General features: G+C 42.0%; 1 protein-coding gene across 7 annotated transcripts in view; it reads right to left on the reverse strand.

Annotated features, from left to right (window-relative positions):
- Positions 1-27,682, reverse strand: part of SULF1 (sulfatase 1) — a 152,158-nt gene that overhangs the window by 36,549 nt on the left and 87,927 nt on the right. For all 7 annotated transcript variants that reach the window (XM_019726204.2, XM_074319304.1, XM_074319302.1 and 4 more), the window contains 4 exons: positions 24,041-24,280; positions 13,608-13,759; positions 11,112-11,281; positions 795-945 (listed from right to left, as the gene is read on the reverse strand). In XM_019726204.2, the coding sequence (XP_019581763.1) occupies positions 795-945; positions 11,112-11,281; positions 13,608-13,759; positions 24,041-24,280 (713 nt within the window). The remainder of the gene's footprint in view (positions 1-794; positions 946-11,111; positions 11,282-13,607; positions 13,760-24,040; positions 24,281-27,682) is intronic.

Raw genomic sequence — 27,682 nt, forward strand, 5'->3', positions numbered from 1 at the left:
ATCCCAGAAGGAAAAAGTCCAATAATACAGCTGAAAAGTAACATTTTGAATCTGGTACATGCTACTTAAAGGTCTTTGTTCACTTATTTGGAAAAAATAAAAAAAGAACAAAATGAAAAACAAGACAACCTCCACCACCAAACTTACAGATTTTACTTTGAATAATCCATTGTGAAAGCAAATTTTATTGTCATTCTTAGAGCTGGTTACCAAGGGCTAAAAATAGGTTGCTTCTGAAACTGATCCAGCTAGATCTAGTCTTTAGCCAGGTCTTCCTTGCCTTGTGTCATGTTTTAAAATTCACAAAATTCTAAATAAAATTTTTGTATTTCTGGCTTCTTTTAAAAAGTCAGAAGACCTGCCAAGGCCAGATCCGCATTTTTATATGGCAAAAATTAGTTGGAGGTGAGTAGTTAGTTGCTCCTTGCTTTGGATAGGGCACTTAATTTCAAGTTCACTGCAATCCCCACCACTCCCTATTTGCCTTATCCTGGACCTGCTTTAGTTATTCACATTATTTGCTAATTCCTGAGGGTATTTGTGGGGGTAGCCCTTGACTTAGGATGTTTTGACGTTTATCTCCTCTCTGCTGCTGGCTCCACAAGAACCAAGCCCGGAGAGATAACAGAAGGGGGCAGAAGAAAAGAGAGGACGGATAAAGTCACTGGAACTCTCGTTCCAAAACAAAAGAGACAAACAAAACACAACAACAATAAAACAGGAGTGGCAAGAATGGGTCCGCGGCAAGGGAAGCTGGACCAAAACCCATCACTGAGGCAACGACATGGGCTTACCCGTTCCACAGAATCATCCACTGACATCAAAGTCTGAAGCCTTTTGCGATGCAGAACGTTTGTAAATTCCATGTGGATAGGCAGCATAGGTCCCGTGTACTGCATAATCCAGTGCTTATCCATATTTGGTGCATAGTTATAACTAGGAGTTCTGCAAATACCCAGAAAGGAGTCGTCTTACTATCTATTTTTCAGCCATTTAGAGAAACAGCTCAAGTTAAAGGTAGTGAAATCATCATTTAGGAAAGATCACGTAGACTTTGCTCAAGTATTTTCCTCTCTCCCATGTTTCTTCATTCTATGTTTATAAGAAGCTCTGAAGTCTCCGCCACCCCCAAAACAGCATACAGCCTCAGAAGGTATAAGGATTCAAACTTACAAAATCAAGACCGGCAGCTAAAAATCTCATTAGCGCAAGTTCATTTGGGTTTATTGAACAAAATGCGTAAAAACACCATCAAGATGATCCTGGTAATGTTACAACCCTACAGACGAAACAGTAATGTAGAAAGGAATGTTTTCATGGTGATGTTAACTCGTAAAATTTTATTGCTAATTAGGCTATTAAATATAGTCACAAATATGCTATGTGGAATGAGGATGAATCGCAATTTCAATGTATTTTTTTTCTCTTGAATTTACTAGAGCATTGTATTGATTACTTATATGTCTAGTCTCTACAAGTTTTTTCATTCCTAACCTTGCATATAGATACCGTTAATTTAATTGGATTTGCTGGAATTATAACCAAGTCTACTTCTGCAATATACATGCTTCCCAATAAAGCTGTTCATTTTATAGATAAATCAACATAGGTACAGGGTATAATTTTTGTTAACCACAGGGAAATGGGTCGTGCTGTTCTAGGACAGGTCAGTTCAAGCTTATATTTAATGTATTACAGAAATCCAAGGGATGTCCCATACTTTCCATTGGGGACCCATAAAATGTCACCTTCTCTTTGAAGTCTTACCTAACTCCCTTGAGCATTAGATGCTACCACCTCATATTCCCAAAGAATATATCTATACTAGAGCAATTCTCACACTGAAAATTATTGTATATATTTGACCTCTCCACCAGGCCATAATGTACTTGAAACTTCTTCTCGGCTGTTAAGTGTGTACAGATGTTGAATGTTAAAAACATAGTATTTACCAAGTGTCAGGTGTAGAGCTAAGTGTTTTATGCACATTAGATCCTTTCATTATCTCAGCTCTTCTGGAAAATAGGTTTATCATTCCCATTTTACAGCTGAGAAAACTGAGGCTTAGCAAAGTTAAACATTTTCCTCAGATTAACAAAATAGGCAAGTGGAAGAACCAGGACTTGATTCTAAAGTCCTTTTGCCTTAACAAAAGGAAAGAAAAGTCAAGTGAGGGCTGCTTCCTACCTCTGAGATTGCTTTTCACATAAACCATGACTTTACAAATAGCCAATCTCGCAAATAAGCAATAGTTCATGTGGATTAAGAAATTTGATTACCAGTCTCTGTCTGTTCTGGGAAGCATCCTATCAGTGGAAGATAGTCACAATGAAGACTGAAGGGGACCCTGGGTCATTTTTTATATAATGAAACTAGAAAAACCATCAGTTGCTGTGAGTCTGGGGAGCTCAGAGCCTCAAGCATTTACTGCACTGGTTCCGTTGTGGAGTGCATTTCCCACGGGGTAAACTTGGAGTTTCTGAGACACAAGAGTGTGCCTGGGGCATTGCACACTGAGCCATATCAATGGCACATGTTAGTGTACATTTTTTTCTGCCAGTGGATGTACAGAACTTCTCTTCTGATAGTTGAGGTTTTGGTGCCATTGGCCGGACAATCGGTATAGATGCTGGTTAACTAGCATCAATGCAGCAGCACAAAAGTCAGTATAACTTGGAGGGCAGAAGACTTGGTCTATAAAAGTGTACAAGGTACCCACAGAGTAGAAGTCCATTCCCTTTTCAAGAGACAGATTTGTAGAGTGGTGGAGAATTTGGAGAGCAAATTGGTGCTGCCCAATTTGCTCACCGGTAAATGGGGATAATAGTACCTGTCTTAAAAAGCTGTTTTGAGGAACAACTTTATCTATCTATCTATCTATCTATCTATCTATCTATCTATCTATCTATCTATCTACCTACCTCACCCTTAAAAGTGGCTAGAACAGAGGAAACACATGCATTGCCTACATGCATCAATAAACAAGCACATTCTATATAAATAAGTATCTGGGTTGAAAAAAATCCTGTAGCATTAAAAAACAAATGACATCCCAGGTACCACCTGCCATTCTTTTTAAGAGAAACTTGCAATACAGACTTTCTTCTGTTTACTAAGTAAATGACTCATAAACCAAATGGTCCCATTTTTCGGATGAAAGGGTCCCTCTTATCTAAAAGTGAACCACAGGCTGAATTTGACTCCTGTAACTCAGGAGCTTGTGCAGGAGGAAAGACCGTTAAGCCTGCATTTCTTATTCTTTACTATTCTTACCATAAGCATGTCGAGTTACAAACAGGATTGGATTAAGAGGCTGAGGAGCAGCTGAGGGGGCTTCTAAATCCCATAGGAAAGGGATTTTCACCCGTTGGGGGTAGTGCGAGGTCAGAGGCACATACCAAGTTGGTAGTGAAAGGTCCCTAACCACTTGCTGATATGTGCCCCTGAAAAAGAATACAGCTATAAAAGATTCCACAGCGTTTCTTTGTAATACCTAAACATCCTCCTCTTACTGCCTTTGATGTCGCTGTGCCTTAATTTTAAAATAAATTCAGTTGACTTTTTGAAAACCACAAAACTTCAACACAAATAAAAATTACAATAGTGAACTGAAACACAGGCTCACAGTGGGCAAATTATATCTTCCACCAGTTACCTTGATGTGCTTGGCGTGGCTCCACCACACTGCGAGGGGGAGGGAAGGTTGCAGCAAATTACAAGCCTCAAATTGGACTCCCGGATTTCCAGAATGACATATGTTAAATCTGGCTTATATTAAAAGGGAGAGTTCAGACCAGTTGTCAAAGCTGTACTCCCCCGCCTTTTTCCCCTTAATTTCTTGATGAGGGAGATGACCCCCAGCTCTGGGGATAAAATCCCAGGTGGGATCTCAGCAGGGGGCAGGGAGGGGGTATGCATTTGCCTTTTAAAGGAAGACAGACTGCCACTGCTTCCCACAGAAAGGCAGCTGTTCAGAGACCTGCAGGTGGAAGGTCGGGGGTCGCTGAAATTGACAAAGTTGTTGAAAAGTGATCTTTTGCCAAAGGCCTGTGGTTGCCTCCTGCTGGGGTCCACCAAATTCCTGGAAGACGCAGCCCTGTGTCCCCCAGTGATAATTAAGGCTTGCTTCCCTAACTAAGAATCGACTTACAATTACTCAAACAGGGCCTGGAGCTGTCAGCTGGAACAGAAGCCTCCGACAGAAGCAGGTTATTGTTTTAGGGAAAAGTGGAAAACCACATATCCAATGGTTCCCAATGTCTTAGAATCAGATACGAATTTTCATCCCAGCCCTGTTACTTACTAGGGTGTGATCTTGGGCAACTCTTTTCTCCAAGCCTCTGTTTCCTCATCTATAGAATGGGTATAACAACTTCAAAGAATTCTTGTGAGGGTTAAAGGGGATTTCAGGGACTCGAGAGAACACATCCTGGGAAATCTTGTCATTTCCTAGTGCATTTGATCATTGTGACAACTCTGAGGAGCAGGCAGGACGTCTTATTCCCATCTTACAAACGAGAAAGTAAAACGTACACAGGTCGCTCAGAAAGACCGTGCTGGGGCCCCTGCTCCTTCCCTGACATCACACTGACCAGCGTCTGGAACTGCAGTCCCCAAGAAGCACCTCAACATCCCAGTCATCCAAAGAAGAACTGATACAAACGTTAGTATCAAAAGTCCTGAAATCCTGAGCCTTCATCCTCATTTAAAACATGAGCCGCTGCTGCTTTGTTTTCAGACGCCTCCCAGAAAGTCCTGAGTGCCTACTTTTGCTGCAAATACAGGATAAAGTCTGACCCTGCAAAGGCACATTGGATGTATCAGCGGAAAGGTACATCACGCTGCTTATTTGCTTTAAAATTGAGGGACAAAGGACCAAATCATCGTTTTTGAATTTTGGTTGCACTAAATCCGTGTGAGTTACAGTCACATGTGCCTGGTCTGGTGAGACTTTCTGTGTAGTCTGTTGAGATGTGTGCTTTGCCCAGAACTGTGCACTCCAGACCTTAGACTCAAGAAAACAAACATACCCGTAACCCTCAATAGACTATTCCAATACTTAAGCACGTTAACTTCTACCAGCAAGGACTGGCTGCCGCCTGCTTTCCTCTAGTCGTTAACTCGTTGGACTTGCCTGCCCAGCTCACTAGATCACAGATCCTTTACAGCACACGTTCAGCCTCCACCATCAATGCTGATTCTCCTTGGCCTTTGATTCTCCTTCCAGTATTGCTTATTGACAGAAGAGGAATCAGAATTCTGAAAATCAGCAATGTCACCTTTCTTTTTGATGGGCGGGTATTTCAGGAGAATAAGTCTTACTAGCAAAGAAATCGCTTCAAGAAATGCACGTGTTGTAGATTAAATCCATACTTGGGGGAAAGCAAAGAACTAAGCAGCTCATTCTTTGACCTGCTGGCCTTTGTTGTCACCAGTGAAAAGAAACACGTTTCTAGTGTGTTAGATTTGAACATGTGTTTTCTTCACTTGTTCTTTAGTCTCAGACAACAACAACAAAACCTCACGATCTAACTCTACAAGGGTACTGGTAGCAGCAGTGCCATCCTGTGTGCTGAGAAATGAGGCAGGTCTGATCCCAGAATAGGCCAGTAACACAGATTTAAGACACACGTTCAAAGCATTAAATTGGAAACTCTATACTTAATCTCTCCAGCCACATGATCTCAGCTTTGATGAAAACGGAACTTACTTGAATTTGTGGAGCTATTCCTCACGAGTTCCAATGTCTTTAGGTAGGTGACATGGAACACAGGCAGAATAATGCCACCTGATCTGGTTATAAGCTATGTCATCAAACTAATTCAGAGTCTTCTAATGATGTTGCAAACTCTAATGAGAACTGTGCAAATACACACATAGGAACCACTTCTAGTACTAATTGTGACAGGGATGGGTATTGAGAAATCCTGCTGGGAAGACCACCGGGGTCCGAGAGAATCGAGTTGTGGCCCTGGCTTTGTACCCATTACTTATGTGACCTGGACAAAGCCATTTTCTTAAAATTTGACTTTGGGCTTTCATTTTTTAATAAAAATCTTATGGAACGATACTATCTTTAGGTGCCCTTTTAATTCACAAAACCAATGAACTATTTTTAAAAGTGGTTTCATGTCAGCTAGTTGGTGGGGTTAGCATGTTTATTCATTTGCTACACAAAAATATATCCTGCAACTAACTCTCCAGGAGCTGTGCTCACCGGGCACCAGCAGGTAGAGATGAAGCACTTGGTCCTGCCTTCAGGAAAGAGCAGCCTTGCATCACTCCAGAACCCCATTTACACAGTGTTTTGTGTAAGTGCTGCCCCCTGGAGTTGTGCGGTTGGATTTCAGGGATCTGGGTAAACAGCCAGTTAATGGGATGAGCAGGAAAGGAGGAAGAGAAAAACACAGGAAAGGGAGCAATCATTTCTGCCCAAATCAGACATTTTCACGGAGAAATTAAAACTCCTCTTCAAAAGCGTTTCATTTTTATGTATTTGTGGAAGAAATGAAGTAAGGACGTGCACATTCTTTTTAAGGCAAGACATCTCTTTGCAACTTTAGATAACAAAGGTGTTTCACAAACTTTGTTTGGAGGCTTCCACAGAGGTCGTTTTCCCTTTAATATACTATGTTCAATCCCAAACCGCCACTTTCAGAACTATTCTTGCCTATTAGTGGACATGGATTGTTCTACAGACAATTTAGGTTTCCCTTGAACTTGTGTTTATGTGTTCACACACAAGTATGGAAAGAAAGAACTGTGGAACTGGAACAACAAAAAATTGTTTTTTAAGTCGTTAGAGGCATCTTTGGCAAGAAGGTGATAAGGGAACCTCACAACTACCCATCGAACCATCTAATAGGTCGGTGGACTCTCCCTTCCTCTCATGGCTTTTGTCACAGGTGCCTATTATCACATCACTGAGGCCAAGAGACAGAAGTGATGTCAAAGTGAGAGTGAGGACACAGCATTACTCTGAGGACAGCGGGGAGAGAGCTTACTGAAAAGCAGAGCAGAGTCTCAGCCATGGTGAAGGGCTTTGTGAGAAGGATGCTTATGAACAGTATTATGATGGGGGCATCCTCAGATTTCTTGCAGGCCCTGAACAGCTGAGCTACTGTCTGATTAAACAGTGCTTCCTGTCACAAGTGGCCGATAATCTGCTCTCCTTCTTACTTGGTAGGCATAACCTCTAGCTTCGTGTGTAAAGCCAACAAGCCAATATTGGACTGGCTTCCTTTCTTTGTTGGGAACGGCACACACCGTGGAAACATGATACATTTGCTCCAGGCTGGGAGGGTCAGATAGCAATAACCCAAAGCCGAACGAAAGGCATCTGGATAATGCCTGACCACCAAGGAAGGTGACCTAAAGGAAAGCGTTCACATTACTTGGGTCCCCCCAACAGGGTCGAGTCCGCAGCTTCTTACTCTGTTTTCATTGGGCCTGCCAAGTACTTAACTTCTTACATCCCTTTACTTGACTGTGTTGCTAATGTTTTCGCTAAGGAAACCGGCCTTTCAGGAGCTCCGTGCACCCAAATTGGCAGCTTGTCTTCCATTTGTCTCACTCCCTTTGTCTGCAGACTGAACTGTGAACCTGTGCAGTCACTCACAGTGACAGGAGACGCACACTGACTCTCTCCAGCCCCTCCCTGCAGCGGCAGCAGGGGAGACCTTTACAACAGAGAAGCCAGGAGTCCAAGGCTGTCAGGCCGGCGGGGAGACACAGCAGATCTCCTAGGTGTGCCCAAGCCCAAGGCTTAGCAGTAATAGAAGCTGAGTCACTCAGCCAACCACATGCATTTTCATTTTCTACGGCTAAGGCTGTTCTCCAAACTGGCACTTGCCCCTAGCACACATTTTGCACCTGGAAAAGATAACACAGCCTGGATTGGCGCTTATCCTGTCTGCGTTTTTAGAATGGCCAGGTGCGAGGGGCTCATCACAATGTGGGTCTTAGCTTGTCAAGAGATCTGTCATGTCACAATGGGCAAGTATCAACTTGGCATTTCTCTAGCTGCTTCCCCTACACATTGAATTGAAGCAAATGAAGCTGCACTCTTTGGAGGTCAAGAAAGATCAAATCAAGAAAGGACAGGGTTCACAAGAATTAACATCTATAGGGTGGCTTCTATGTCCCAGGCCCTCCCAGGGACGTTAGCTACGCTGCCTCTCTTTATTTTCATTCATGATGTCATGTCAAGGGGCGAGTATTATCCCCATTTTACAGGTGAGACAATGGAGGTTCTGAGAGATTAAAGAAATTGCCCTTGGAGCTAATGAGGACTGCTGAGATAGGAAGCCACTCTTATTTGTCTCTGAGGTCTGAATACTTTCCAATTGGCCGTCTGTACATTTCCCTTTATGAAATCACTAGGAAGGCACACAGGTGGTTCATTTGAACTAAAAAGGAATAACAGAAGCTATTTCCATGCAGAAATGACCGAGTCAGGTATGATGTCATGACCCTACTAATTGCCCTCGGTGACTCTCTGCTTATGATTATGTACCAGTTCACGCAAGGCCTCAGTATTCTGCTAGTTTCCCATTCCAGCTTTATCCTATTGCTTTCCTTGACCCCATTCTCCACTTCCCAGGTCACATTTCAGATCGCCTCACTGCCATGGTAACCACTTGTCCGTGCCACATTCTTTTCCAGAAATCATCGGCCCTGTCTGTGGAATCAGCTGCAGGAATTTTACCCATCCTTTCAGGCCCATTTTGAATGCTCCCTTGTCCATAAAGTTTTCCTGGTTTCCCCCAAAGATGTGAACGCTTCTTCCTCCAAACTTCCACGGCCCCCTGCGTGCCCACTGGAGGTCTTATCACTGGTGGTCCTACTGGTGATATGGCTACGTGGACACTTGCCTGACTTCCCACTAGGGCAGGGTGGGGGGCAAAGTTATTCTGCCAAGGACCAGACAGTCAGTATTTTAGGCACTGCAGGTCACACTCTGCTATCGTATTGTGAAAGCAGCCACAGACGACAATACCTAAATGAACAGGCATGGCTGTGTCTCGGTAACACTTGATTCACAAAACCAGATGGCACGCTGGATTGGGCCCCCGTGTGCCATCCCCACTGGCTCCCCAATGTCAAAAATTGTGTCTTCTTCATGTCTATATCCCAACTGCACCGCCTAGGTCCCAGGTAGCACTCCTAAATGTTTCTGGAACTAAACAGAATTTTTAATTGCTAGAAGCAGAGCTGCTCCCTTAGCTATCACGGAGGACCTGAGAACTCTGCAGATTCCTCTCCTCCTGAGATTGTCATCTGTGCCTGACAGTCTCTGGACCTGTGGCTGAATTTTCCTGTAGACTCAGGACCTTGCCTTGAAGCTTCAAAGGCAGGCTGACTCCTAAGGAGCCACCAAAGCTCATTCTGTCAACCCCTTCACCTCAAACTTGGGGAAAACACGGGTAAGGTTTATGGTTGTCAAAAGTCAACTTAGCCTAGGAATCTGCTAACGCAACAAAGGAAGCTGCATGAGGTGATTTCTGACTCAAAGGAAAGGGGAACATGGGTCCCAGGGCGGGAAGAAGCCCGCTCAGACCGTTGTCTTTCACAGAACCAGCTGGTTACGGAATTTGTAAGTGACCTGCAATGGAGAGCTGCTGGCCATTGGCTTCATGGTTATCTATACGATAGGTCTTCAGAGGCCTCGTTGCGATGATTGAAATCCCACTGACAACACATCACTCGTCTTTCAGTTATCATCAAACACAGAATACAAAGAAGTTCTCCAGGAATGGGTAATGACCAGCAACTGGGGTGCCTTCCGTAGTGACTTCTCTCTTTTCATAAAGAAGTATAGTGGACCCTTGAACAACATGGGGTTGAACTGCGTGGGTCCACCCATACGTGGAATTTTTTCAATAGATATACAGGTGGCCTTTGGTATCTCCAGGTTTCACATCGTGGATTCCACCAACTGTGGATTGAAAATAGTATTTGCAATCGGTGGTTGGGAATCTGTGGATGAGGAGGGCTGACTGCATGCATTGTTCTACGCCATTTTATACAAGGGACTTGAGCATATGCAGATTTTGGCATGAGAGGGAGGTAGTCCTGGAACCAATCCCTGCAGATACCGAGGGGCAACTATAGCTAGGTTTTGGGGAGTCAAAAAGCGACATGTGGATTTTCAACTGCATGGAGGTCAGCACCCCTAACCTTCCCATTGTTCAAGGGTCAACCATACATCTCATCTTTTTTCTCCTTGCCTGGGATCATGGCTAGAAAATCAGTGTGGATAAAAAGGGATGGTATTTAAGCACTAACAGATTAAGAACCGACTGGGGAGGTTTATAGTGAGAAAGGGAACAGATATCAACTGCCTCTTCCCTACCTCTCTGATGGCCAAACTTTCAGCAGACCCAGAGCCAGCTGCTCTGGTTAGAAGACTGCATGTTAGAACAACAGAGCAGAAGAAAATGAGTCCACAGAAATCATGTTCTCTGCTGCCAAAGCATCCAGACTTTTTCCACCCTCGGCTAGAACCACCAACCTAATGCAGCTCTCTGCTCTCCGTCTCACCCCCCCACACCGTCAGCCCCCTTCTCCGTGCCTCCCCACCCGCTCCTTTCAGAAAGAAACATTAGGTTATTTTAAAGCTGTGACCTGGGCAGGCCTCTTGGGCAAGCCCCCTCAAGTTGCTTTCTGGAATAATTCTAATTGCACATCTGCAGCAAAGCTGCCACAGTCTTCACCTATAAAATAAATCCATGTTGCTATAAGCACATGAGAATGAGCACTCGGCCGCTATGAAAAGCATACTGTTTGATCCTTATTATTATTAGATTACACTCATGAGTATCATTTAAGACAACTGAAGGGAAGTCTGGATGAAAACAGCCGCCGTTCACCCTGTGTGTCTCTCTTCCTTTCCTTTCAGTGACTTAGAAGTGCTGGGAATGTGATTCCTAATCAAACCACCTCGACAAGGCCCTTGATTTTAGGCCCCGTGGGCTGGCCCGTTCCGTGGTCTCCGGGCAGACGCCTGCATTCCTGCCAAGTGGGAGGAAATAGGGCGCGGGGAGCAGTGGGGTGGGGAGCAAAGGAAAGGCCTGTGTTCCTCAGGTCCCAGAGCTGATGGCATTACTCACATGTGTTGGGAAGCATTGGGGTACAGTTTTGAGAACTGTGGGGCCGAGTCCTCCGGGCCGTGGGGCGCCGCGTGGCTGATCACCATCATTATGGGCCTATGGGGATACATTCTCTTAGACATTTTGAAGTAATTAATGCTCTCGTTAGTGATTAAGTCTGTGAAGTAGTCCTGCAACATACATTTGACACAAAACAAAAATTACAAAAGGTGACATTCATCAAATCACATTTGAAGACTGCTTTCCTCAGAAGCAACTCAGTGAATGACGAGGTATGCGCTAAAGCAGGAAGGAACACTACTTCCCAAGACAGCAAAACACCTCCCCTAACAGACAAAATCCGTTGCCAGTGACTTTCTAGGGTTGCTAGCTCGGCAACGTGCGAAAAAAAAAAATGCATTTTAAGGAGTGCACAACTTAGCAATGAGGAAAGAAAAGTCAAGTCCTGTTTGCCCAAGATAATGATGAGATCTGGCAACCCAAATGAAACACCGGATACATATTTCATTCTCAGATTTCGTTGATGTAATCCGTTGACAAAAAAATTTAATTACTCCAAGGGCAGGAAACACCCACACCCACTGCATATTCACAGTTACAGAACACACACACACACTCACACTCACACGCATGCACAAACAAATGGAAAGATCTTTTCTTCAAATGGAAAAAAAAAATCACCTGTGGGAATTATACAATAATTCCTAAGGAAAACCTTGGCCAAAATCTGGGGGCACAGGGAGAAGCTGCAACATTGTATCAATTAATTTACTTGAAACACTAAATATGGGAAGCAGTTGATTTCCTGCAGATTAGCCTCTGTTACTTGCACAACTGAAATGGTACAGCTGCTGAGATTAGAGCCTGTCTTGCTAATAAAATGCCTTAACCTGCAGTCCAAGGGGCTGATGCGCGTCTATAAGGGGGAGGGAGGAAATGGAATGAAAAGGAAAGATGAAAACTTAACTTAAACCACCTGCTTCTCTAAGTGTGTATCAATGGCCTGGAGCTCCAGCATAAACTTCAGAAAGTGCCCAGGCAGGGCTAACAATGACAGAAACTTCCAGGCATGACTAATCACATATAGATTTAAGAACCAGAACAGCTGCAAAGAACAGTGCCCAAGGGACAAAATCTGTGTCACGTGTCATTGTTAGGACAAGTCCACAGGCTATCACCTTCTTCGGGGGGGGGTGTCTATTTCATTCTTTCCCTCACTTTAAAAAAGATATATATTCTTTTTGGACACAGTCGTCTTTCACACTTAATCAGCTGTGATAATGGGCGGGTTACGCTGATTTAGTCTTTGGAGGGAATCTTGATTACTTTGCTCTCCTTAGGACAACAGGGAAAGAAGGTTAATGGCTTGAACAAGGAGCATGAAAAGCATCCCCACAGATGAAAAATGATAGCAGTGACAATTAGTGGACTTTGTAGGACGTTGCTCAAATCTGCCTCCAAGGTCCCTACCAGCTCTCAACTTTGATGAGTCTGGAAACCTATTAGCAGTGTCTGTGAATTCATTTGCATTCGTTGTTTTCTGAAGGGTATAAAAGGGCAAGACTGACTCCTAATCTCTCACCAAGTCCCTTGCGCTCAAATCAGGTCAAGCATAAAGACAGTTTTGTGCCACAATGACATCGAGTCTCCTCTTTCTGATTTCTACCAATGCCTCTTTCTAGTGATCTGTGCTAAATGGAGCCGACTGTTGGCCTTTTTGAGGCAAATGAGGAAGAGATGGGTATGGCCAGAAGGGAAGAGGATATTTTAGGCTAATTAGGGACTAAATGCAAAGATATTTTTCCTCTTCACTCCCGTGATCTGAAAATCGTGTTATTTCCATTGGCAATCACAGAACCTTTGTGAATTTTAAAGTCTAACGTGCGCTCTATTCGTTAGAGAACCGTGGGACATGTCAATTTCAGTTTCTATGAACTCATTTGGGAATCTGAGGATTGACAGGCTTAGAGACTTTGGCGGACTCTGGCTGCCATGGGGCAGGTATCCTTGTCACATATCTAAGCTTGGTCAGACGGAAGTAAAAGCAAGGAAGTGTTGTTTCCCAACCTTTGATTATCCTGCTTGTCTGCTCTTATTTGTACATCTAAAGCTGAAGACAAAATAGACTTTCATCCTAATGAAAAGCAAAATAGTACAAGATGAACATTTGATTATGCGGACAAGTCCTCTGGGGGTGGGAGGGAAACCAAAAATTATCACAAGACAGAGTGGATGCATCTATGATTTTCTTGATGATACTTTCATCAAAGGCTGATTGCCTTGTATTCTAATGAGGGGGGAAAAAATCACTACATAAAGTCAGTGTTCCTTGAGAGTCTTTTCTTGCCTGGAGTTTAAAATTACCTTAACATTTCTCATTCTAACATTGTGAGAACATAGAAAGCCAATCTTGTGGATAGGTTAACTCACTGAAAAGGGCTGTTCCCCATTACGCACAAAGCAAATTGATGCAGTGTAAAAGGGCCTGAAAATTACCTTTGCATAATCAAATCCATGCTTTTCTTTGATGCCATTGCGACAAACAGTGTAATTATAGAAACGAGAATTCTTGATTAACCCAAGCCATTCTCGCCACCCAGGAGGGATGTAGCTGCCATTATATTCATTGAGGTATTTTCCAAAAAAGGCTGCAATGGGGGGAAAAAAAGGATTATTTTCTCATATGAAATGACTGATCATAAATAAATGCATAAACATGACATGCTGGCTTGAAACAGAGACAGTAAAACAAAAGTTAACCTAGGTAATAGTGGATGCCAAAACATCATTAATGTAATATTCCGATCCTTTGGGAAAATGACATACACACATTTTCCTTCTGAATAAATAAAAGTAGCCCCCAAATACACAGCTTATTGTTCAATAAAATCACCGTGACGACCATGGTACAGTGGGTGCAGCTATTCTTGTGTTTCTACCGGGGATACCAGCAGAATGTACCCTTTTGTTAAGTTGATGTAACAATCAGAGAAATAGCCAGTGTGAGATTTAGAATACTACCCCTGGGCACGTATTGGAGAATTGAAAGTTCAGTCTTTGTGATAAATGAAATTTCCTAACTTACTGTTGGAGAGCTGTGAATTACAGAAACACGACTGAAAAGCTTGTCTTTCTTGTTGCATATCCAGAGAGCACAAATTTTGTGGCGACCTCCATTTCTATGGGACATGGTCAAGGTTTTTATGTCACGTGTATTTTATGGCATCTGTGTTTACATTATGTGTATTTTATGAACGTTTATGTCTATTGATAATCAAAACATTCTGGCAACATGGAGTTACTACATAGATAACTAATTTTCATAGAATGATATAATCTTATAAAAATTTGCGCCAGAATCATTCCACTGTGCCTTGTAAAGGCCACCGGAAGGACTTCACATTTCTAACGTCGGCATGTCCCATCCAAGAAAGGCAACTGTGCATCAAGGCTTACTGAGCCTTTCGAAGAAAGACACTGAGGATTTGGTCCGCTGCCAAAGATGATGATAGGAGAGGAGGTGATGGGGAGAGTAAGGCGGGTTGGGTTTCAGTTTCTATGAACTAATTTGGGAATCCTAGGAGTGATAGCCTTAGAGACTTGAGATTCCTGGGGTTTCAGGAACGCAATGGGTGCGATCCTCAAGTAGGATACCTTATCATCAACAGAGAGGTAGCCATAAATGTATTGTTGGCACACTTTTGAGAGAGAAAGAGGGTGATATTTGTAATTATTGTCATTCCACCAGGAAAACACATATAAGCAAGCACTATTCAGGGTATACCTAGATGTTTGATCACCCTATTAGGCACACACAAAACATTCCCCTCAAGTATGAAGGATTAGAGAACATTTTATATATGTACATATAGGTATGCATATGAGTGTAGGCATATGTGTGTGTACACACACACCTGCATCTATTCACACACGCATGCAAGTTTTAATTTTCCTGATTTTTTAAAAGGCTGCCATTTTTAATCGAGGGAGAGACCATGTCCTCTGCCGTCTGTGTCAAAGCCATTCTCCGTTTCATTAAGCGGGCTTTACAGGTGCCTCCACTTACATACACGAGGAAAGGAAGTTCCTGGATGACTGGATTGGGATGATGGAAGCAGATCCTAGAATCCAGACACTTCCAGGTATTGCTCTTAAAGCAGACTTTTCTGAACCTTTTCACATTTTCTGAAATGAATTATTTGTCGTACATCATTTCTGTGTCTTTAAGGGATCGCTATTTACCTTGCTTTCATCTTTGATCTACAACTACCTGTAGAAAACCTCCATCTGAACGTTTTACTCGACCTTAAGACAGTCATCCAAACAATCATTTTCCCTCCCAAATTTACTTCTCTCCTCAGGTATCCTTTAATTCTCTGAGTGGCATAATCACACTCTGCTGTTTAACCAGGCTTAGCAACCCAGACCCTTCCCTGACTCCATCTGCTCCTTTGCTCTGCTTGTCCAGCACTAGCTAGCACCTGTAGGTTCTACCGGGTAACAGCTCTCGAACCTTCCCTCTTTCTCTGATTATGACGCCCCTCATCGATGCCTGTAGTTTCCTGACCAGCTTTCTTAGCCAGGCTCCAGTCTTTCTACTCTCATTGCCACCTTCCTGAAGACCTACCCTGGTCACATCACCCTCCTCTCACAATCTAGATGGACCTTTGTCGCCTGCAGAATCACGTTTAATTTGATAGCGTGCCATCCAACGCCTTCCGTGGATCTGAACAAAATCCCTCTTTCCAACCCCATCTTGCTTTCCTGTTGTCCCTCTCTTCAGCTCTGTTTGCTCTGGTTTCCACTTCTCTGCCTCTGTCAGTGCTACTCTCTCCATCTCCCTCTCTGTGTATCAAGGCCAGACCACAGGCCATTTCACTCCCGCTCTTCGCCCCAATCCCACAGGAATTTCTGTCTGTGCTTTAATGCCATCTTCCCTTTCTTCCTCGTGGCATAGTCATGTTCATATATGAGTCTCATCCTTCTTAGATGGTAAGGCATTTGAAGGCAAACACACCCTTTGCCTCGTCTCTGTACCCCCACCCCCTCCTTGCACATAGTATGGTATCTCCATAATTTTTGTTTCTTGAACTGGAATTCATGGACCTCCCCCCCATGTATTCTGGGGATTCCAGACTTGTTAAACGTTGCGTTTTCCACTCAAATTATAATGTTTTAAAGCTGATTTGGTCTAAATATTTTCATAGAATAGAGCTTCAGAGTTGCTGAAGTTGATACTTCTCAGATGTATTTTCTTCGAAGGGTTGACTCAAGCCTGAGGAACATGACAATGTTTATTTAGTTGTTGAATAAAGGCGTTTATCTCTTGAATCTGTGAATGAGTGAGTCAAACAAGTCATCACTTAGCCAAACGCCCACTGTTGGAGGATTCTGCCAGGGCCCTGAAGGAGATCGAAGGGTGTAGGACCAAGTGTCAGAGGCTCTCACGTCAGCTATGACTCAGGATTTCCCTCCGAGCTGACTATGTACAGTAGGAATTCTCCTAATGAGGGTTTCTTGTCTTCACAGATTAACCAACCACCTTCTCACAAAGAATCACAACATGTTTTTCTGACAAAAGGCAACATAACTGGGAGTCATAGGCAACTGACCAAGACCACACCCCACCATCATTACTTCAGAAAGGGTCTGTTTCCAGGAACTACCACTTAATGAGCTCAGGCACAGATCTCGCCTCTGGCCTGCTCCTCGGCCCTGGGGGTTGATTCCATTTTTCTCTCTTTTTGTCTTCCAAGCAGTAAAAGAGTATAATGGTTTGGGATATAAACCCGAGAGCCAGCCCGCCTGGGATCCAGTCCTGGCTTGCTACTTGCTAGCTATGAGTCCACGGGCAAGGTACTTGACTGTCTCGCCCTCCAATTCCCTTTCTGTAAAACCGAGAAGGTGATCATGGCAGTGGTAGGGTGGTTGTCAGGATTAAAAGATCTCAGACACAAGTATTTGCTGAACACTGTGCCTGGCACGTAATAAGGGCTTTTTAAGTGCTGCTGTCGCTAGTATTATTATCAGCACCGCCACCATTGTGATCCTTTCAACTCTGAGTTCTGATTTGAAGTCATTCACCATTCAGCAGTACAAGGGAACCTCATCCTAGAGTTGAAAGATTTTTTGAGAGGTTACATAGTTTTCTTTTCCCATCTGACTTACTTTTGTGGCAACAAATTCTCACCCATTTGGCTTCCATTTTCCTGCGTGATTCATTTTAAAAGCTGTCCTGCTACTTTTGGTTGTATTTTTGTGTGTTTTCCTCTCAGGGCAGCCGTGCCAAGTCATTCCTGCCCTCCCCTCATTGTTTCACTCGTTAGGTTATTTTGTACTGTTTCTTACCCCTTGCCATGGCGATTCCCTCTCTGTTAATCCTCCCCTTGTAAACTATTTCTGCAAGTTTCCTAACCACGCTTGTTATTCATGTCAGAACTCCCTCCAGGTTTTTGGTGTCTTTGTGTTAATGGAGTGTAAAAAATGTACTCAGTATTCCAGATGTGCCCTCACCCATCACGCTTGTTCCAAGAGAGACTGGGAGCTCATGAGTCACGATGTGGCACCCCAGTGTTGGCAGCTTCAAGTGACGCTGGCCTTTCTTGTTGCCTCCTGACACGGAGACTCATTTGTAATCACCCCTGGCCTCTTTCAACATTACGCTTCCTGGTAGCGCTCTGCAATTGATTATCTGGGCTTCTAATTATTTTCCTCCAGATGTATTAAATCTCTTTTTCCCGCCCCAAAATGAATTTCATTTTCTTGCTCATATTGCCTTTATATTATGTGTAGTTTGAAGTTTTTCTCTCTTTTGGCATTGGCAATTCAACTCGACTTACTACTATGCTATCTGAATATATTGCTAACAAGCCATCATCCTTCCATATCATTTTCTTCTCTGGGACTCCATTAAGCACATACCTTCACAGCTGTTTAAGAAGGTGCTGGTGGTGGTGGTGGTGGGGTTAAGTGACAGGGAAAAAGATTAGAAACACCTGATTATAATTATTTTTGACTTTAGGCCATGATACTCTGTCTACGACTATCTGTTCCACAACACGTAGAAAAATTTCCTTGAACTATATGAAGCAAAGGCATTTATTTTTAAGTCGGCTTAAAAATAGTAACTACATAAAAGACCTTTGATGCCGTAGAGAAGTTAAATCTTGTTTAATAGAAAAATGGCATACTAACTGAGCTTTTACTCTATGTAATTGATAGATGTGGGTCGCAGGATTTCACTGGTAGTAACTGAAAATATACACAATTTTAAACCAAGTTAAAATTATGATTTATTCTTACGTCGACTTGTACACATGAGTCTGGTTTCCCCAATTAGATTGTAAATCTAATGAAGAAAGGGGTCTTATTTTATATCTCTTCATATCCCAGTGTCTAGTGTAGTGCTAAGCCTACTGTGGTTCAATGAATAGCATACTGTATCACATGTTTATGTGCTTACCAAAAAGCTATAATACCATAACTCATAAAAATAGGAATATTAGTTTGCCTTACTTTAAATTAATCCTACGTTAAAACAATCCCATGTTAGAGAATTAGTATACTTGCTATAAGTTACATAAATTTTGCAATGCACCATATTTTGCCATGTATAATGCGTATTTTTTTGCATAAATTTATGAAGGAAAAATAAGGATGAGCCATAATACATGGGTAGTACTAATTCCGTATCTACATAAATATTTTTAATTCTTTTATTTATGATTATGAGTTAAAAGTGTAACTCTAGAAATCAATAACAATATCCATATGCAAAATAATACCCTGGAATACAATCATCGGTTTTGTCGAACTTATGACGAACTTGCAACTGCAAAGAGTTCTTGGCCTTCTATGATGCGTAAATATAGTAAATTTGTTACCGTTACATAAAATTTCTTGTACCTTATGTCTTGTTGTTGTGCTTTGTAATTACTTGTTACATTAAATTTCTTGTACCGTATATTAAAAAATAAATGCTAAAATTCTTTTATAATACAAACAACAAGCACCTAAATGTAAACAAATAAAATTTTGAATTGAAAAACTAAAATGAAAAATTTTTTCCCCTGAAAGTTTGGGCCAAAAACGTGGGTGCGCATTCTACATTGCAAAATACGTTAAAAAGATATGAAATTAGAAAATTGATTAATTTGTCTAAATTATTTTGTTACAAAAGAATTCTTTACAAAAAGATTTATTGCAGATCTCTATAAAATATTACCCCTTCCACTCCAGTGATATGAAGTAGAATTTTAGTAAGACTAAAATTTAATTCACATGAGAGTTCATGTATCTCGTGTTCTGATTATAATTTGAACACTACAATTTTTAAATAAATCAACATAATAATTACAGTGATTATAATAAAATTACAGTATAATTTTGGACAGAAAAACAACTTAGGAATCATCCTAGTTCAATCTTTGCATTATAAACATTGGAAAGCTGGCCTTTACAAGTTCTTGGAACAAATTAAAGGCAGAGCTAGGATGTGATTGCAGCTCTCCTGAGTTTTTGTTCAGCATTTTTGTTAACACTTGATGCTGCCTCTCAAATGTGGGTTATTACTTTTACCTTAAAAACTTATCCTAAGTATTACATTCATGTCTATACCCTCACAAGAAATGTAAACTAAATTTTGTTTTTGAGCATACAGTCAGGCAGGATATTCACTTTTATGACAGATATCCCATGTCATTCCCAGTTCACTTGTCAGAACATAAAATGCAAGACACGTTACTGTATTTTCCCTTTCTCGAACATTTAAGCTGTTGTAGAGTCATATTTTCCATGAGTAAATTTAGAAAAATTTAGGCGATAGCCAGTCCAAAAATATGCCTCAGTTCTGAAAAAGAAAATTCATGTCATGTAATAGTAAATATAATATTGGATCAATTTGATTCATTAAATCCATGTATTCTGGATGCCTCCCAAAATAAGCCTTTTAGTAATTTGTCTTCTCTGAGCTGTTCTTCATAAATCTGATTGCTGCTTTAAGCTGCTCTCTTAATGGATATTTATATGTAATACACATTTCAGTTTCTTTCATTTTTTTTTTTTAGGTTCTCCGCTAAATGTTCTAAATAATGTATTCATTATTAGGAAAACAATAAAATATTTATACATTGGCTCTTTTCCGACTAGTCTAGTGGCTCGTAAATAATTATGCTGGTTTGATCCCTACTCACCAGTTCTTAATTTCCTAAGGTGCCTGTCATCTTGATGTGCTTATTTGTCTATTTTCAAATGTTTCTCTGTCCATGGCTAGATCAATAATTATCATCGTAGAGACATCTTTACTTCCTAATTGTTTCAGACACTTCAATAAGTTCCCATCAAAGATAAATTTAAACTCTGTAGCTCTCTATCACTGCCATTTTAGTCTTCCGTTCGTAATTTTTCTGATTTATGAATGGGCACATCAAAATTTATTTTCCTAACTAAAATAATTTGGAAAAGTCTTTTGTTTCCCTTAAAAATTCTTTTTAATTTGTAAGATGACTCACTATAAATTCCATTGTTACTTCAGTGTCTATCTGGACCCTTGGGGGAAAAGCTTGGCTTCGGAATCAGATTTAATTTTCAGGAACAAATCTCCTGTGCTTGGAGAAGACGACTAACTGAAACAGGCCCACTAGGCTGTACAAAAGGATAGACACCCCTGCCACTGGGGAGGCCACAGTGTGCAGTTTCATCCTAGACCTAACCCACAAGGTTAGAGCAGCATACTGGAAACAGGCCTGAAGACGATGCCTGCTCTTGACATTAGAACATCAAATGTGTCCCTTCAGCAAGTCACCTTCATCTGTGAGTCTAAGTTTGCTCATCTGAAAATAAGGGAATTGAATTAAACTAGCTTGGAATTTTATTTAAGCTCTGGGAATCCACTGTAGGGTGGATACAGCCTAGCATAATTAAAACAAGTACCAGAATACACTACGTTTCTTAGAAGCAACGACGGTGTTTTTATCTTGGCGACTCAGTGTACTTTGCAATGGATGGTGTTTCAGTTTTTGCCTTTGCTATCCTAGAAGCTTATTTGCGAATAGACAGCCTTTCTCTGTAACTCCATGGCATGCAGCTTATATATCAATCTTTGCCTTGACTTTAACTAGTTCTACTCTTTATTTCCATTTGCCAGAGTCCTAATTGCTCTATATTCTATTATGTTATATGTTTCTCTGTAAGGCTTGATATATGATAGAAGCACATCTAAAGAAACAATGTAGAGGAAAGGCTGGGGAGTCTGATGTGCTGGATTCATTCTATCACGGACTAGCTTGTCTTCTTAAACAATGAACTCTCGAGTCGTCATTTCTTCACTGGTAACATGGACAAATCCTTTCTTTCAAGGTTGCTGTCAGAATCAGGTGAGACAACTTAGCTAAAATGCCTGGTATAGGGTAGCTAATTTCTTTCTTTCCCCTCTTTCTTTACTGAGCTAAAGCTTACAATCAATAATTGTATATTGGGGCCAGCCCAGTGGCTCAGGCGGTTAGAGCTCCATGCTCCTAACTCCGAAGGCTGCCGGTTCGATTCCCACATGGGCCAGTGGGCTCTCAACCACAAGGCTGCCAGTTCAACTCCTTGAGTCCCGCAAGGGATGGTGGGCAGCGCCCCCTGCAACTAAGATTGAACATGGCACCTTGAACTGAGCTGCCGCTGAGCTCCTGGATGGCTCAGTTGGTTGGAGTGCATCCTCTCAACCACAAGGTTGCCAGTTTGACTCCCACAAGGGATGGTGGGCTGCGCCCCCTGCAACTAGAAATGGCAACTGGACCTGGAGCTGAGCTGTGCCCTCCACAACTAAGACTGAAAGGACAACAACTTGAAGCTGAACGGCACCCTCCACAACTGAGATTGAAAGGACAACAACTTGACTTGGAAAAAAAAGGCCTGGAAGTACACACTGTTCCCCAATAAAGTCCTGTTCCCATTCCCCAATAAAATCTTAAAAAAATAAATTGTATATATTTAAGGTATACAACCTGATACAACCTGATAGCCTGATACGTATAAACATTATGAAATATTCATGATCGCCAAGCCAATCAACATATCCATCACCTCACATCTTTATTACCTTCCTTTTTTCCCCTTTGTGGTGAGACAAAGATCTACCCTCTTAGGTATATAATACAATATCGTTCACTCTAGTCACAATGCTGTATACTATATCTCCAGAATTTATTCATCTTCTTTTTCCCCTTTTTTGGTTTCACCCTGAAACAACTTAGCAAACCCTAGTTGACCGCTCTCAGTCCTGGTAGGGTTCTCTGTGTCACCCCACATCTCTATTTCTTATCACGGACATCGTCCCTATTGCTCTGGATATGGTGAGAGCCCCAACCCTTCAAGCTGCGTGTCTACTGCTAAGGGATTAAATTATAGGGAGCCTGGGAGTTGAAAGGCACTGATCTCACACAATGCTTTCCATGAGCAAAATGCAACTAGGTGGTTAAAATCAGTAACCAGGCATTAGGGGACCATTTCTGATTTGCTTCTGAGCTGGTCACACGATATTTGAAATCCCCACCTCAGGTATAAAACAGAGCCAAGTACACTCGCTGTCTCTGAAGCCTACAGGGAGGTTTGATGGATTTGCAAATTGCTTTGGAGCTCTCCGATGAAAGGTGCCATAAATTTAAATCACACATTCAGGAGAAAACACACTCAGGATAAGGCACTCTGAGCAACCTAGTTTCTTTCCTGAGCATAAGCCAACGTTCTTGAGATGCACGCAAGGAGTTTCTTCTGAGTGGAGAGCTTAAGATGCCTGGGAATGACAATTCCCACCATGAATATTTCACCATGAATATTTTCATTCATATATAAGTATCAAGTGCCCATGGGGCGTTCTGCAAAGAAGCAAATGGCCACATATTTCCTGAGTCCAGTGGGAAAGCTTACTTTCATTTTATAAAGAGATTTAAGAGAATATATTTATCTGAAATCCTTTATGTTTATACCTTCAGATGAGAGAATCTATTGAATCATTTCCAACAGGCTTTAAGGATGACATCACTAATTCTCAGTGGTTCTGAAAAACACTATTTTGCACTGTGGCCCCTCTAGCGATATCCTTGCTTCTTTTCATGGAGAAATGCAGAGAAAACCCCCAGAGAGCATCTAAATGTTAAAAGAATAAAGGCTTTGGTGAGGGTTGGTGAGGGACCATCTTAGGAGAAGGTGCCTTGCTTCTTTCTCAGAAAGACTGGAATGATTTTCATGACCTCTCTTGAAAGAGGACCCCAATCTTCAAAAGACCAGCTAACCTAAACCTTTCTTTTGCTGTATGTAGGTGAAATAACAAGAGGCGTAGTCATGGCCTTTTTGTCCTGGAAGATGGAGGTGAACATTTGAGATCTACAAATGACCACAACTGAAGCTAAAGAAACCCCAAATCCTATTAATTTTGAAGGAATAAATAGATGAATTAATAAGCTACACATCATTCGTTTATTCATTCACCTACTGTGTGTCCCAGACTTCCCTGGGGGAGATGCTAAGCAATTTCAAAACCCTTGATGGTTTCTCACTGAAACAAGCAGCACGATTTACCAACATCTAAGACCAGCTTCAAGTGGTTCCATGATTCCTCAAGATTTGGGGAAGTTGAGGGAAGCAGGAAAACGTGATACAAATGCATCTGTTGTAAGTTCTCCTGAAAAATTCCAACTGCTGGGTGCTCTGATGGGCACACCATTTTCATAACATGTCCAGTAAGAATCATTCTGACTTTTCTCTAAGGGCTTTCTCATGGGTACATCCTTCAGAGTGAAAAGGCTACTGATACAGCCTAGAATACTTCCATTGAGGCACTTACTGGAACGCCATATATTTCATTATACAGTGCCTTTTCCTGTTTCTAAGACATATTCTCAAAGGCTCGTGAGAGCCTAACGGCCAGCAAGGTCACCCTTTACCTGTTCTGTAGCCGGTGTTGTTAAGATACACAGCGAAAGTCCGAGGTTCGTGCATCGCCTGCCATGAGGGGGAAGAGCAATTCTCATTGTTGGTGAAGACGTTATGGTTGTGCACGTACTTCCCTGTGAGCATGGAGGACCGGGAAGGGCAGCACATGGGCGTGGTCACAAAGGCGTTGGTGAAAGTGGTCCCACCGTGCTCCATGATCCTCCGCGTTTTGTTCATGACTTGCAGGGACCCTGAAAGGCACAATTCCAGTGTCGCTGAGCAGAGCGCCCCACACAAACACCCATTTCTGTCTTGTCACTCCGTGACTCGGCTCCCCTGATTTATCAACTTCCTCCCCTTGGCTTGAAGGAGTCTATAATTTGACCCGCGCTCATATCCAGCACAAAATGAAACATGTGGGATCCTACCAGCTCAAGTATTTTGCAGAATAATAAACACATGTCAGCTTCTCACCTTCTTAATCACAAGAATAAATAAATAAATAAATGAATGAATGAATGAATGAATGAATAAATAAATAAAAGGGGCAGGCTAATCTGATAATTAAAGCTAGAATTCGAGATAGGGAGCAGATTCAAAGGCCAGCCGCCCTTTGAAGATTATAGGAAACAATAGCCTGTTACACAGAGCATCAACCCCCCAGCCCACCCCACATGCACAAAGCTAGTGACACTGCAGAGATGACTAGTGTTTTAATCATAGAAATAAAAGAGGAAAAAAAATCCTATTAACCATAAGTCCCTCTAACACGCCTGTATTTAATTAAAAAAAAAAAAAGTCTTCAATGTAACTTGGTATCCTATAGCAAACTCACCAAATGCCTGCCAGTTTTTTTTTGTTTTTTTTTTTACCAGGATAGCACTACCAGTTTATATTTTCACCTGTTTACATGTAATTTTAAAAGACAGGCTGTGTGCTTGGGAAAGAGCTATGATTCTAATCCACTCAAACGTATTTGAGTAGTCGTAAAATCTTCCATTTTAACTGTAAAAGATGAAACTGTAACATAAGATTGCTGAGGAAGAAAAAAAAAATTCTATTTCGATTACTGGATTCAGCCAAACACTGCAGCTGAAACACATCCAACTACTGCAGAAAAAAGCACAGGCCAGAATTCAATAGCCTTTTCAGGACTTGTCAAGAAATGCACTACAGTGCACTACAGCCAAACCCACTGCATTTGATTCCTCCTGGAGCCTCACATTTCCAACAGGTCCCACTTCTTCCAAAGAAAGGGAGAAAGTCTATGTAGTTTTCCAGCAAGGAAGGAAATCGTAATGCAAACCAGGCAAGCATTCAGAGCAGAAGAGAAGCGAGCCACCATCCAAAAAGCCACAGTTAGCTTGATTTTTTCACATACCAGCTTTTACCGTTCACGTGAAACACAGGAAAACAGGAGGAGCGTTTCTAATTGGGTCTTTTTAGAGTTCCCTAAAATACGTTTCACTTAGGAGGACTCCTAACTGCCTTTTCCCCCTCTGGATGTCTTCAGGGGCTCAAGCAACCTTTTTGTAATCAGTGAATAACAAGTAGTGAGCGCCCATTTCATGCTGAACAGTCCATCAACCTTGCACGCTGGGCTGGTCCCCAAGTGTAGCATTCACAAAGGAAATGCAAAATTGTGTGCTGCCTCTGGTTTTCAGGAGTCAACTACCTAGAAGAGAGCGTACATATAAAAATCCCTTGAAGATATTTGCAAAGCAACTTACACGCACGAGTATGGATATAGCAGTAGCCGTGTCTCTGGGGATAGAGGAGACCAGGAATGCATGTCTCATAAGAGTTCTGAAGCAAGAGATGAGGGCAAGTGGAAGGAGAGGAGGGAGAAAAAGTGGATTGTTGGGAGAACAGGGAGGATGCTAAGAAGTCAGTGGAGTGATGAGTACTACACACTGATATCCTGGAATCAAAAAGAAAATGGAGGATTCTCGGCATGAAATGTGGGAGGTGGAGGTAGCAAAGAGCTGGGAGACTGCAAAGAGATGTTTGGATTTGACAGAATAGACAAAATGAAGGCAGAGTCGGTTCTTTGTCAAAGGCATGAACATCATGCTAAGAAAAAGTTTTTGAGAGGTGCTGCTGTGGCAATGTGGCAATGGGGTTATGTGGGAACAGGCGGATCCATTGAGGGTGGAGTCAAGAAGTCACTGAAGCCATCAGGCCATGAGGTGAAAAAAAACCTGAGCTGGACTGTGTCTCTAAAAATAGAGCAACTCTAAGAAGCAGACCCAAGAAACTTTGTAATGCATCAGAGGGCTACGAGTTGACCTCAAAGTTTTCGGCATAGGAAGAAGACTGCAGACGTAATTGTTTCACGATTGCTCAAGAAGTAACTAAAAAGAAATATGCACTATAGAAGACCATTTTAGAAATGTTGCATTTTATATTTGTGTTGGTTGATCAAATAGGGGGAAACATCCTGGACATAAATAGATGAGTAGGATCATGGGAGTGGGGACAGAGTCCAAAGTCTGATGAACAGTCTAAAGATGCTGAAGTCTGTTCACTTCGTCCTCTCTCCTCTTTAGAGTTCTGTAGTACTTACGCACTGTGATATCTTGAATTTTGGGAAAACTCAACAAACACTGTTGATGGACTTTCATTGCCTAATATTGGCTTCATTTCAAAGGATGAGCTCTTACAGTTTCCTTTATGAGCCTAATTCTTAGCTGAATTCAAATTAGAAAAAAAAAAAAAAAAATAGAGCTGGAGGCCATCTTCCAAAGTCTTGAATCACAAAGCTACAATCTCCAATTTATAGACTAATCCGGCCTGAAACTATGGGATGATAGGTAAAAATTTGATGTAAGGTTAAATAATATAAAAACAGGCTAAAACTTAGCCCAGTTCAAAATTTCCGGAATTACCCAAGCCAGGACTCTCGCCTCATTCTAAGGATCACACGTTTCTTAATTAACTAAGCTGACTGTCGAGGTCCTCAACAAGCCCTGCCAATGCTCTGCTTCCAACGAGTCCCCATGTTAAAGGGGCGGATGAAGACATTGGTCCCGCTGTCACCGTGACCACTGCATTTCCACCACTGGCGCTTGTGAAAGTGGGCATCTGGCTTGAAGTTTCTCAGTAGAGAGGAGATTCGGAGACAGTCTTCCCCCAACTTTAAAAATCACCCAGAGAACACATTAAAACACAGAATTCTGGGCCCACCCACAGATACTGACTTAGTAAGACCAGGGAAGGGCCAGATAATTTGCATTTCTAACACGCTCCCTGTCCATGGTCCACACCTGGAGAAGTATTCTAGGCTGGACACAGAATCAGGGAAGCCTTGAGCTGGGAGAGACTTTGGTGGCTGCCTTGTTTTAAGTGACCTAAGTGGCTCAGACCACTTCCAAGGCTGCAAGATACTATAGACAGGAAAAGAAAACACTGATTTCATATTTACTCTCAGGTTCTCCATTAAGTGTTTCACATACATCAATCCATGTAATCCTGACAGTAAACCTTTGTAGCGGGTGCTATTATATATTATTCTCATATTAGGGATGATATAAATAAGGTGCAGAGGGTGAAATAACATGCCCAGGGCCACACAAACCTACGGAGCAGAGCCCAGATGCAGTGCAGGCAGCCTGCTCTAGAGACCATCTCTTAAGCTCCATCTAGGCTGTGAC

The sequence above is a fragment of the Rhinolophus sinicus genome, linkage group LG14 (assembly GCF_036562045.2).
Source record: "Rhinolophus sinicus isolate RSC01 linkage group LG14, ASM3656204v1, whole genome shotgun sequence".
Lineage (NCBI taxonomy): Eukaryota > Metazoa > Chordata > Mammalia > Chiroptera > Rhinolophidae > Rhinolophus > Rhinolophus sinicus.